Raw genomic sequence first — 13011 nt, forward strand, 5'->3', positions numbered from 1 at the left:
TAAAGAAATCCACAAAAATGTACTACAAATAATGGGTTAATTTAGTAAAATCCCAAGATACAAAGACAGCATACAAAAATAAGTTATGAATCTACATCAAAAGCAACAAAACATTTCTGAGAGAATATTTTAAAACACCTAAACAAAAAATGAGACATCTTAACCTCTGATTCAGAGACTCAAAAAATGTTAGCATAAAAATTCTTCCTAAATTGACCTATAGAGTTAGTACATTGACAGTCAAAAATCCCGGAAGGAATTTTTGAAGAAATCAGCAAGCTTATTCTAAAATTTGTATGGAAATTCAAAGGATCTGGGTGAGTTATATGATATTGAAAAGGAATTAACTGTGTTAGAGAACATTCAAGACTTAACTATAACAACAAGAACAACCAAGGATGAACAAATAGATCAATTTGTTAATCATAAGGATGAATAAATAGATCAATAGAAGGAGTGAGGTGTTTGGAAATAGACTAATGTACAGTCATTTGATTTTCCATAAAGGCGCCAATGTAATTCACTGGGGGAAGGAAACCTTATGAACAACCAGTGATGGAATAACTTGATATCCCTTTGGAAAGAATAAATCTTGATTACTAACTTATACCTACACAAAATTAATTAATTCAAGATGAGTGTAAATGTAAATGTAAAAGCTAAAATCAAAGCTTCTACAACAAAATTTATGAGAATGTTTTCATAACTTTGGGGGTAGGCCGTGATTTATTAGGCAGTGGTTTATTTACTACAAAAGAAAAAATGATACATTGAACTTTATTAAAATTAAATACTTATGTTCTTATGAAGGACTACTTAAAATTAAAAAGCAAGATTCAGAGGAGAGAAAAGATTACTCATGATTCACATTCAAAATCTATAAAGGGCTTAATATCGATTAATAGAAAGACCAGTTTTTAGATGTCATGGCAATGCCAAATTTCTATAAAAGTTTTTCAGTGTTTGCTCTTAATTTATGTAGTAAACTCATCTTCCAGTAAGAGAGTGTTTGCATTCTGTGACAGATCCAAGGCGCACTGAGTAGCATTGCCTTAGTGGACATCACTTGGCATAACTCGCTCAGCTTGAGTTTCATTTACTTTTTCAAATGCCAAGGGTACAGAATCAGGGTCTTCACCTATCCAATAATTAATCCAGTTCTCATTCAGTTGATTGAAGTTGCAGAAAGCAGCTCTATAATTACTCACAATATTTTACTTCTAGGAAGCTGGGAATTAGGATCTTCTATTTAAAAAGTATTTATTATGTATTTGTGTGGGGGAACCATGATAGCTTCTCTGTGAAATTTCTTTAAAACCTTTTTTTATTGTGATAACGTGTACATAATAAAATTGACCATTTTAACCACCTTTAGTATACAGATCTGTGGCATTATGTACATTGACATTGTTGTACATACATCTCCAGAACCTTTTTCATCTTTCCAAACTGAAACTTTGTACTGAATAGGGCTCTGTGAAATTTCGACAGCAAGGGCCTCATTATAACATTAACTTTGTTGTTTGTCTTTGACATACTTTTATTGCCTTGTTTTGGTTCAGCTCAGCTGTTTATTGTTCCGTTGTACTTAGCAATCCTTCTTTTCTTATTTAGGGTACATCACTGAAGGGTTCCTGCTTATGCAACATACCTTGGATAAAGCCATCATGGAATATCATAACCCCGTCGCTGCAAGAGTCCTGTTCAGTAATGTTCAAGTATTTGTTCAGAGGTTTCCATACCCGATATATTATCATGACTACTTCTATAACTTCTTTGGTATTTTCCTGCCTTTAGTAATCTTATTTATCTTCATTGTGAATCATCTTACCCTCATTCAGTCTATTGTGTGGGAAAAGGAAAATCAATTGAAGGTAACTCCACTTTTCTTGTGGTACATAGAGCTCTTAGGTGTTTTGAGAAATTAAAAAAAATTATTGAATTTATTGGGGTGGCATTGGTTAATGAAATTATTTAGATTTGAGGTATACAGCTCTGTAACACATCATATATTGTATTGTGTGTTTATCACCCCAAGTAAAATCTCCTTTCATCACCATTTAGCCCCACTTTACCCTCTCCTACTTCCACCACCCCCTCTCCCTCTGGTAATCACCATGCTGTTGTTCGTGTCTGTGAGGGGTTTTTTCCTCAATCCCTTCAGTCCCCCAACTCCCCTCCCCTCTGACAGCTGTTAGTCTGTTCTCTGTATCTATGAGTCTGTTTCTATTTTGTTTGTTAAGCTAAGTGAAATAAGACAGTCAGAGAAAGTCAAATTTTTGTGGAGGGTTGGATTATTTCTACCCATGTAGCATTGGTGGATGGTTATGATTCAGTAGCAGACAAGAAGTGAGCACTTATATCTCCAGGCAGTTTTTTAAAACTTTGCCTTTGTTGGAGTTCTTGGTTTGGTTTTTAGTTTTATTTCTAGAAGACAACTTCACAAGAATGTTGCAGATAGAATTTTAATGCCAAATGCCCTAAAATCTCTCTGGAATAAGGTGAAATACAAAGAAATAACTAATTGGGCCTGTGGAATTGTGTCTAGATGAAATTAGATAAAATTCAATTTCAAGATGCTTTGATTGTTTTACCAATTTCTGATCTCTGAATTTTTTTATATCTCTGCATAATTATCAATGATAAATTAACACTTTTCCTTTGGGTCCCCAGAACATGATACACAAGCATCAACCATAGGGCTTAGAATATTCATTTTTTATTTTTCATTTAAAAATTTTTCATTAAAGTATAACATACTTAATTTTTCATTGACATATAACCCAGAAAAGTGTCTAAATCACAAGTGTACATGTCAATCTATTCAGGCTGCTGTAACGAAAATACCACAAACTAGGTAGCTTATTTATGTTCTTAAAACATAAATATATTTCTCACAGTTCTGAAGTCTGAGAAATCCAAGGTCAAGATGCCAGTACATTGGTGTCAAGGTCAAGATGCCAACACAAGGTGTCAACACTTTGTGGTTCATAGTTGACACCTTCTCATTGTGTCCCCAGAAGGTGGAAGAAGTAAGAGCATCTCTTGGGCTCTTTCATAAAGGCACTAATCCCCCCGTCGTCTCTCAGAGGCCCCATCACAGTGCTATCACATTGGAGATTAGGTTTTCAACATATGAATTTTAGGGAACACAAACATTCAAACTATAGTAATATAGTTGAATGGATTTATCATAAAGAAACTATGTCCACTTTATGATGACCCTGCCAACAATAGAAGGCTGCTTGTGTACCCTCGAAACATTTATTATGAGTTAATTGTATCTGTTCTTGAGCTTGATCTAAATGTAATCATGCACTGTGTTGTGTCTCTGTGATTCATTCTGCTAAATATGTAGCTGTAGTTCATTTATATTCATTGAGTTCTATGACTTTTTTTAATATTCCATAGTATGACTAATGTTTGGAATTTGGATATTATTAGTGATGCTTCTATGAACATTTTATGCATGTATTTTTTGCTGACTGTTAGGTTATACATATTTAGCTTTAGTAGATAATGCTAAAGTTTGCCAATAGAATTCTACCAATTTACACTTGCATTAGCAACGTTTGAAATTCTGTTTGTTCTATATCTTCACCAACATTTGGTATTCTCATCTTTTCTAATTTTCAAAAGTATGGTGAGTGTGTTGGCCTGAAAAATGGGCAGATCTTTCACTTTTCATTATTTTTATTGTACAAGTCTTTCACCTTACTGGTTAATTCCTAAGTATTTTATTACTTTTGATGCTATTGCAGATGAAATTGTTTTCCTAACTTCCATTTCAGATTACTCATTGGTAGTGTACAGGGTTCAGCTGATATTTGCATGTTGACTTTATATCCTCCGTGATGAATCATGTATTAATTCTAACTTTTTTGTGTATGGAATCTTTACGGTTTGCTACATATAAGATTGTACCATCTACCAACAGATACTCTTACTGATTCCTTTCTAATTTGGATACCTTTTCTTTCCTAATTGCTCTGACTAGAACTTCCAGTGCTACGTTGAATAGAAACATTGAAAGCTGGCATCCTTGCCTTTTTCCTGGTCTTAGGTGAAAGAGCATAATGTTAGCTATAGTTTTTATATGTGGCCCTTATTATATTGAGGAGGTTTCCATCCATTCCTAGTTTGTTGAGTGTTTTACCCGTTTTTCAATGTCTGCATCAATTGAGATGATAATGTGCTTTTCCCCTCATTTTCTGAATGTGGTGCATTACATTGATTAATATTGTATCTCGAACCCTCTTTCCATTCCATGAATAAATTCTACTTGGTCATGGTTTATAATCCTTTTTAATATGCGGCCAAATTTGGCTTGCTATTGTTTCGTTGAGGGATTTTGCATCAATATTCAAAGAGACGCTGGTCTGCAGTTTCTTTCTCTGGGTATCTGTCTGCCTTTGGTATCACAGTAATCCTGGCCCTGGCCTCATGGAATGATGTAGGATGTGTTCCCTCTTCCTCAGTGTTTTGGAAGAGTTTCGGAAGAACCGTTGTTTATTCTTCTTGAGATATTGGATAGCGTTCACCAGTCAGGCCTTCTGGCCTAAGGACATTCTTTGTTGGGAGGTTTTGATTAGTGATTTGATTTCCTTACTGATTCCTAATCTGTTCAGATTTTCTATTTCTTCATAATTCAGTCTAGGCAGGTTGTGTGTTTCTAGGAATTTATCCATTTCATATAGGTTATCCAGTTATTTGACATACAGTTGTTCATAGTGTACTCTAATGATCCTTTATTATTATTATTATTATTTTCTAAATAGTTTTTTATTGATTTCAGAGAGAGAAAGGGAGAGGGAGAGAGAGAGAGAAACATCAATGATAAAAGAGTCATTGATCAGCTGCCTCCTGCCTGCCCCCTGCTGGGGATGGAGCCCACCACGAGGGCATGTGTCCTGAATGGGAATCGAATCAGGACTTCCTGGATTATAGATTGGTGCTTAACCACTAAGCCACACTGGACAGGCAATCCTTTTTATTTTTGTAAAGTTCGAAGTAATGTCCCGAATTTCATTTTTAATTTTAGTAATTTGAGTCTTTTTTCATTTTTTTTTTTTTTTTTTAGCCATTTGGCTAAAATTTTGTCAATTTTGTTGGTATTTTCAAAGAACTAAATTTGTGTTTCACTGATTTTTACCTATTGTTTAGTATCCATTTTACTTCTCTACTTTGGTCTTTCTTATTTTCTCCCTTCTTCCAGCTCTGACCTTAGTTTTATTTTTTGGTGTCTAAGGCGTGAGCTTAGGTTGCGGGTTTGAGACCTTACTTCTTTGTTAGCGTAGCATTTCTGCCTCTAAATTTCCCTCTGGGCACTGCTTTCACTGCTTCCTGTGAGTTTTTTTGTGTTGTGTTTTTGTTCTCATTTGTCTTAAGGTATTTTCTACTTTCCATTCTGGTCTTCTTTTTGACCCTCTGGTTGTTCAGGATAGTGTTGTTTCCAAATATTTTTAATTTTTCAGTTTTCCTCTTGTTACTGGTTTCTAGTTTTATTACATTGTCATTAGAAAAGTTACTGTTTATTATTTCAGCCTTCTTAAATGTAGTAAAACTTATTTTGTGGTCTAAGATGTTGTCTACCCTGGAGAAGTTCCATGCACACTTGGGAAAAATGTGTATTCGGCTGTTGCTGGATGGCATGTTCTGTGTACGGCAGTGGGCTCAACTGATTTATAATGTTGTTCAAGTCTTCTGTTTTTTCATTGATCTTCTGTCTGGTTGTTCTGTCCATTATTGACAGTGGTGTATTGAAGTCTCCAGCTATTACTGGAGAGCTGTTTTTCCCTTCAATTCTGTAATTTTTTATTCTTGTACTTTGGAGCCATGATGTTGATGCACACGTGTTGTAATTATTACACCTTTGTGGTAAACTGACCCTCTTTTCAACACGCAATGTTTTTCTTTGTGTCCTGTAACAGTTTTGATTTAAGTCTGTTTTGTCTGCTATTAGTAGAGCTACCCTAGCTCTCTGTTGGTTACCACTTGCATGGGACATCTTTTTCCATCTTTTCAGTTCAACCTGTTTGTGTTTTGGGATCTAAAGTAAGTCTCAACCACACTCTCAACTACCTTAACCTAAGTAATATTTGTAAAACACTGTGCTTGATAATGGTACAGTACACATTCTTTTCAAGTGTACTGATAGACCAGATACTTGAAGTTATAGAGAGTATTCTCTTATCAAAATGGAATTAAATTATAGATTCAATATGTGTAATACATCTAGGAGAAAGCAAATATTTGGAAGTAGACCATATGCTGTCATAAAACAAGTCTCAAACTTAAAAACATTGAAATAGTACAAGTACATTTTAAAAATAATAATAGATGGAAAATTAAGACTCAGGAACAGTATGATATCTAGGAAAACTCCAGTATTTTTGTAATTAAACAAGAAACTTATAGACAATCAATAGGTCAAAGAATAAGTTACAAAGGAATTGGAAAATATCTCAACCTGAATAATAGTGAAAATACAACTCCTCAAAATTGCTGATGTACAACTAAACCTGAGCTTTAAGGGAAGTTTATAGCTTTCAATGACTATTATTAAAAACAAAGACAGGTGATCTAAGCATCTTTTTTAAGAAGCTATAGAAAGAGCAATTGAAAAGAAAAGAAAGAAAGAAACAGACTGAAATAAAGTTTATTTATATTGAGGTATAATTGACATATGACATTCTGTTACTTTCAGGAGTAGAAAAACGATTCAATATTGTATACATTGTGAAATGATCACTACCATAAGTCTAGTTAACACTCATCACCAGATATAGTTACAAAAAATTCTTTTTCATGTCATAAGGACTTTTAGGATCCACTCTCCAGCAACTCCTGCTTTTGGCAACCACCAGTATGTTCTATATCTATGAGCTTGTTTTTATTGTTTCTCTCTCTCTCCCTCTCTCTCTCTCTTCTCTCTCTCTCTTTTTAAAAATTCCACATGTGAGATTATATGGCATTTATCTTTCCTTGTATGACTTATTTCACTTAGCACAATACCCTCAATATCCATCAAAATTGAGAGGAAGTCTTACAGATTTCCCACACAGCCCCTGCACGTGCATAGATTCCCATATTATCAACATCCCCCACCAGAGTGGCATATTTGTTAGTTGACGAACCTGCCTTGACACATCACAGTCATTTATAGTCTGAGTTTAAATTCGGGTTCACTCTTGGTGGTGTACATTCCTTTAACATAATAAATAGGAAGGAGAAATTAATCTGTGGTCTATAGTTTTACTTAAGATTCTGGGGAAATCATATCAAGACTTAGAAGCATCACAGCATTGCCACTCACCAGCGGAAGCATCATAATCGAGTCACGTGACATTCTGAGCTTTGACTTCCCCCGCCATACGCTGGGCATGCTGTTACATAACCTTTTGTGGCTGTAGTGGGAATTAAATTAGATAATGTGGTGAATGCTTTTTGTATATTGCAAGCTTTATATGTTTGGTTTGTGTTGATGCTTCCACAGGAGTACCAGCTCATGATAGGACTCAGTACCTGGATGCTCTGGGCTGCCTACTTCCTCACGTTCCTCACTCTGTATTTGATCACCATCTTTTTTATGTGCCTAATTTTCTTTGCCAAGGCAAGTGTCTTGTTTGCTGGAGCTAAACTTTAAGAGGGAAAACAGGGACCTGGTGTGGGCCTCTTGCCCTCAGGTTGCCAGGGAACGAACATGTGCCTGCTTAGTACCTGACAAAGTAACCTTTAAACCTACGTGTGGGGAGCTTCTGGAGGCAGTGAATTGTTTACTCTGCATCCCCCTGAGCATTGCCATTCATTTCACCGGGACTATTAAAATATTTAAAGATGCTTCATTTCTCCGTTTTCTGTTTGGCTGTGACACCACCAGGGGTATTACTAAACTGGCTTCCTGACTTCTTTTGCTAGATGAAACCTGTGCCGATCATCCAGTACAGTGACCCATCTGTCATTTTTGTCTTTTTGCTGTGTTTTGCTATCGCCACGATATTCTTCACCTTTATGGTCAGCACATTGTTCAATAAAGGTGAGTCTGAAGCTCCTTCTGGGAAATTTCTCAGTGATGAAATGAGGATCGTATTGGGAGGCTCCTCTATGAACTTAAAGCACACATGAGCTTTAGTTGCAACCTCATCTACAGCCTCTGTTTGCTGAAAAAACATGTGAACTTGGAATGATTTGAAAGGGAGTGAAGAGAGCATTCAGGTTAACATGGCATGGCATACATGTGAACGAAGGATAAACATAAAAGTAAGATCATATTTGTGTGTTCTTTCCAGCCTTTAGCTGCTAACTCATGTCGGTATCTGTTTAACCGTCTGCCAGGAAGGGTTGAGATTGAGGTGGCTTCTGTATATTCTGTCAGAGGGACTGAAGTCTGCCAGTTTCTGGCGGTGATACTGTCATATGTGAAGAAGAGGAAAAGAGCAGAATTGCTCCACTGAAAGGAAGCATCCTTGCACTTAGTAATAGATTCTTACCGTGGGCCTGCTGTGTATTTGAAATGCAGTGCCTGCCTCATGGATCTGACACTGTGTCACTCAAAAATGATTTCACAGAACATGCAGGGAGCAATGAAAATAAGTGGAGCATAATGTGCACATGAAAAAAGCACTAAAGCCTGGCCAGGCGTAGCTCAGCGGTTGAGCGTCAACCTAGGATCCAGGCAATCGGGGTTCAATTCCCGGTCAGGGCACATGCCCAGGTTGCAGGCTCGATCAATGACTCCCTCATCACTGATGTTTCTCTCTCTCTCTCCCTCTCCTGTCCTCTCTCTGAAATCAATAAAGATATATTTAAAAAAAAAGAAAAGAGCACTAAAATATTCCACCTTCTGACTGAAGGTGAGATAAATTTAAGAGTGCTTGCCGTAGAGGCTGTTTCTAAGCATTACTGAAGGATTGGGAGACTGGAATGGAAGCCAAGTCAAACGAGCAAGTGTCCTCTCCTGCACAAATCCATTCCTTCTTCAGATATTCATGTCGACACGGCATTTAATACACAAGGCACAGAAACATTGTTTCCTTGCCCTTCTGAGGGCTCACATGCCAATAGACGTGACCAAATAGCTCTATTTCATTTTAATTTTTATGTTTCTCAGTATATTATCATGAGCATTATTAATTGGTTGGTCCTCACAAGGCAAAGGACTATACATATAACCTACAAGGAGTTCCCCCACCAAAAATAAAACAACACCCAACCCAGGTGGTAAAGATAAGTGGTATGTCAATGTGAGGCAGGATGTTTTATGCCAAAGAGCAAAATAAGTAAAAACAAATACCAGTGTTTTCCATTTTGGGCATTACGGCAACCTAGATATTCTGAACATTTTGTGTGTGTCTGCTGGCACATACGCCTAAGACTTTCATTATGGTACTTACTTAAGAATGGAGTTGCTGGGCCATGGTATTTGTGAATGTCCAAACTGACACTTAGGAAGTGGTGCCTTGCATTTGCAGTACCACTGGAAAAAGATGAACATTCCTATTCCTCCATATACTTGCCAAAATTTACTGTTGTCAAACTTTCATTTGTGCCACACTGGAGATATAAATGTTATCTCACAGCAATTTTTAAATTTATTTTTTAAATTTTATTTTATTTTTTAAGTTTTATATGCATATTATTTTTTTAATTTATCTTTATTGTTGACAGTATTACAGGTGTCCCATTTCCCCCACCCCCAACTGACCCCCTCCACTTCACTCCCACTCCCTCCCCAGGCCTTCACCCCGTTATTGTCTGTGTCTATGGGTTATGCATATATGCATATAACTTCTTTGGTTAATCTCTTCCCACCCTCCACCCCCCTTCCCTCTTTCCTCTGAAATACGATTGTCTGTTGCATGCGTCAGTGTCTCTGGCTTTATTTAGTTCGTCAGATTCTTTTGTTCATTAGCTTCTTCTTAAAGAAGACCCTTCAACTTTTCCTGTAGTGCTGGTCTGGTGGTGATGAACTCCTTTAGCTTTTTCTTATCTGTGACACTCTTTATCTGACCTTCAGCTCTAAATGATAGCTTTGCTGGGTAGAGCAATCTTGGTTGTAGTTCCATATTTTTCATCACTTTGAATATTACTTGCCACTCCCTTCTGGCCTGCAAAGTTTCTGTTGAGAAATCAGCTGACAGTCGTATGGGTGCTCCTTTGTAGGTAACCAACTGCTTTTCTCTTGCTGCTTTTAAGATTCTCTCTTTGTCTTTAACCTTTGGCATTTTAATGATGATGTGTCTTGCTGTGGGCCTCTTTATATTCCTCTTGTTTGAGACCCTCTGTGCTTCCTGGACTTGTAAGTCTATTTCTTTTCCCAGGTAGAGGAAGTTTTCTATAATTATTTTTTCAAATAGGTTTTCAATTTCTTGCTCTCTTTCTCCCCCTTCTGGCACCCCAATAATAGGAATGTTGAGCCTCTTGAATTTGTCCCAGAAGCTCCTTATACTATCTTCATATTTCTAGGTTCTTTTTTCTTTTTGCTCTTCTGGTTGGGTGTTTTTTTTTTTGTTTCCTCATGTTCCAAATTGCTGATTTGATTCTCAGCGTCCTCTACTCTACTTTTGATGCCTGTAAATTATTCTTCATTTCAGTTCCTGTAGCCTTCATTTCAAATTGGTACTTTATTATGTCATCGATTTTCTCAGTTGTTTTTGTAATTAATATCCTTGAGCATCCTTATGACCATTATTCTGAACTCTCTATCTATTAGCTCACTTGGATCTATTTCATTTAGTTCCTCTTCTAGAGATTTCTTCTGTTCTTTCCTTTGTGACATGTTTCTTTGCCTCTGCATTTTGGCTGCTTCCTGGTGTTTGTTTCTATGTATTAGATAGAGCTGCTGTGTCTCCTGGAATTGGTAGAGTGGCTTTGTGTAGTAGGTGTCCTATAGGGTCCAGTGGCTCAGCCTCCCAGTCACCTGAGCTGGGCCTTCTAGGTGCTCCCCTGTGTGGGCTGAGTGCACTGTCCTGTTGTAGTTGAGCCTTGGTTGCTGTTGGCGTCCCTGGGAGGAATTGATCCCCAGGCCAGTCAGCTGTGAGCACCAGCTGCAAGTACAGCCAAAGGGCTGCTGTGCTGGAGACACCCCTATGGAGCAGGATTTACTTCAGTGGGGCTTTGGTGTTCACCAAGTGCGCCCCTTGAGTGTTCCTCATGGATGTGGTAGGGTTGTCATCCAGTGTGGGCGAGTCTGACCACCAGGTGCACTGTCTGTGGGGCCTCCCGGGAGGTGCAAAGTCAGGCTCTGCCAGTGCCTTGCCCAGGGCAACCCAGGATGAGCTACTCAGCAAACCGGAATTGGCTGCTACTTGTGCTGGGCTTGGAGGTGCCCAGGAGAGGCCAAGCTATAAGCCAATGCAGCTGCCGCTAGTGCCAGGCCTGGGGCTGCTTATCAAGCCGTATGGGGCCCACTGCTGCTTGTTTGAGAGATTTTAGGAAAGTCCTAAGCATGAAGCTTGAGAGGCCACTTGGACAGAAAAGCCCCTGGAAATGACCTGGATGAGCTGCAGGTGGGAGGGGCGGGGCCTCCGGGAATCACGGGGCGGGGCCAAAGGTGAGAGTCAGGTGCTGGCGACTCAAATATGGCGCCTGCCTGCCGGCTGTGTGCTGGGAGGACTCGTCAAAGGAGCCATGGCCTCTACCAGCCCTTCTGCCTGGGAGGAAGCCGCCCCTCCAGCTCTCTCCCCAACTTCAGGCAGGTTAGTTCCTCCCCGAGTGTCCCGGGTCCTTTCAGGCTGCTGCCCGGCGCCGGGTCAGAGGGAGTGCGTCCGGGTGAGTCCGTGCCGGGCCCTTTAGAGGAGCTGCTGGGGCTCCCGCAGCCTCCGCAACCCTCAGCAACAGTCCCCCTGGTTTCACAGCCCGAAGTTGTGGGGACGTCTCTTCCCGGCCCTGGAGCCCTGGGCTGGGGGGCTGCTGTGGGGCTGGGACCCCTCCCTCCTCTGGGAAACCTCTGCCCGGAGATTCCCTCCCGGGTTTACCCCGCGGCACCGGGTGTGGGCCCGTGGCCGAGTCTCCGGGATTCCACCCCGATCCCCCTGAGTCTGCGTCCCTCCTCCCGATCTCGGTGCTGCTTCAGTTCCCTGGTTGTGGGGCTTCTGTTCAGTTAGATTGCAGGAGGCTCTGATGATGGTGGTTCTGTGTTTTGGTTGTGATTTTGATGTGGTCCTGGGAGGCGGCAAGCATGTTTACCTATGCTGCTGTCTTGGTTCCTCTCCTCTGTGTTGTCCTTTTTAAAAGCAAATGAGATGGTCACTACCCATCTGAATTCACATAAAGAACATGCTTGAGTGTCTTATTTTCTTATTTCAATGTGCCTTCACTGGCACAAAGTTTTGAGTTATAGGAAAACCTGCCCTGCCTAAATCCCCTTTCCCCCAGGCCCCTGAGCTCCAGTTCTCATTGTGGTTTTAATTTGCATCTCTGATAATTAGCGACATTGAGCATCTTATCATATGTCTATTGGCCATTTGAGTGTCCTCTTTGGAGAAGTGTCGGTTCAGCTCCTTTGCCTGTTTTTTAATTGGATTGTTTGTTTTCTTGGTGTTGAGCTGTATGAATTCTTTATAAATTTTGGATATTAACTCCTTATTGGTGGAATTCTTAGGGTTCTGTATATATAGTAATGTGTCTTCTGCAAATAATGACAATTTTACTTCTTCTTTTCCTATATGGATGCCTTTTATTTCCTGTCTGATTGCTGTGGGTAATACTTCCAGTACTATGTTGAATGAGAGTGCTGAAAGCAGACATCCCTGTCTCATTACTGATCTTAAGGGAAACATTTAGTATTGTGTAGAATTGTTTAGTATGATATTAGCTGTGGTTTTGTCAACAATAGCTTTTATTATGTTAAGATACGTTCTTTCTCTTCCCACTTTGTTGGGAATTGTTATCATAAACAGGTGCTGGATTTTGTCAAATTTCTTTTCTGCATCTACTGATATGATCATATGACTTTTAGCCTTCATTTTGTTTATGCCGTGTATCACATTAATTGATTTGCAATATTGAACG

General features: G+C 39.1%; 1 protein-coding gene across 1 annotated transcript in view; it reads left to right on the top strand.

The window, feature by feature from the left end:
- The window catches only part of LOC107544810 (phospholipid-transporting ATPase ABCA3-like), a 190455-nt gene that overhangs the window by 45056 nt on the left and 132388 nt on the right, over positions 1-13011 (top strand). The window contains 3 exon segments of the mRNA XM_087815178.1: positions 1615-1874; positions 7496-7612; positions 7918-8035. Coding sequence (XP_087671304.1) covers positions 1615-1874; positions 7496-7612; positions 7918-8035 — 495 coding nt within the window.

Source organism: Miniopterus natalensis, chromosome 3 (genome assembly GCF_054644295.1).
Source record: "Miniopterus natalensis isolate mMinNat1 chromosome 3, mMinNat1.hap1, whole genome shotgun sequence".
In the NCBI taxonomy this organism is placed as follows: domain Eukaryota; kingdom Metazoa; phylum Chordata; class Mammalia; order Chiroptera; family Miniopteridae; genus Miniopterus; species Miniopterus natalensis.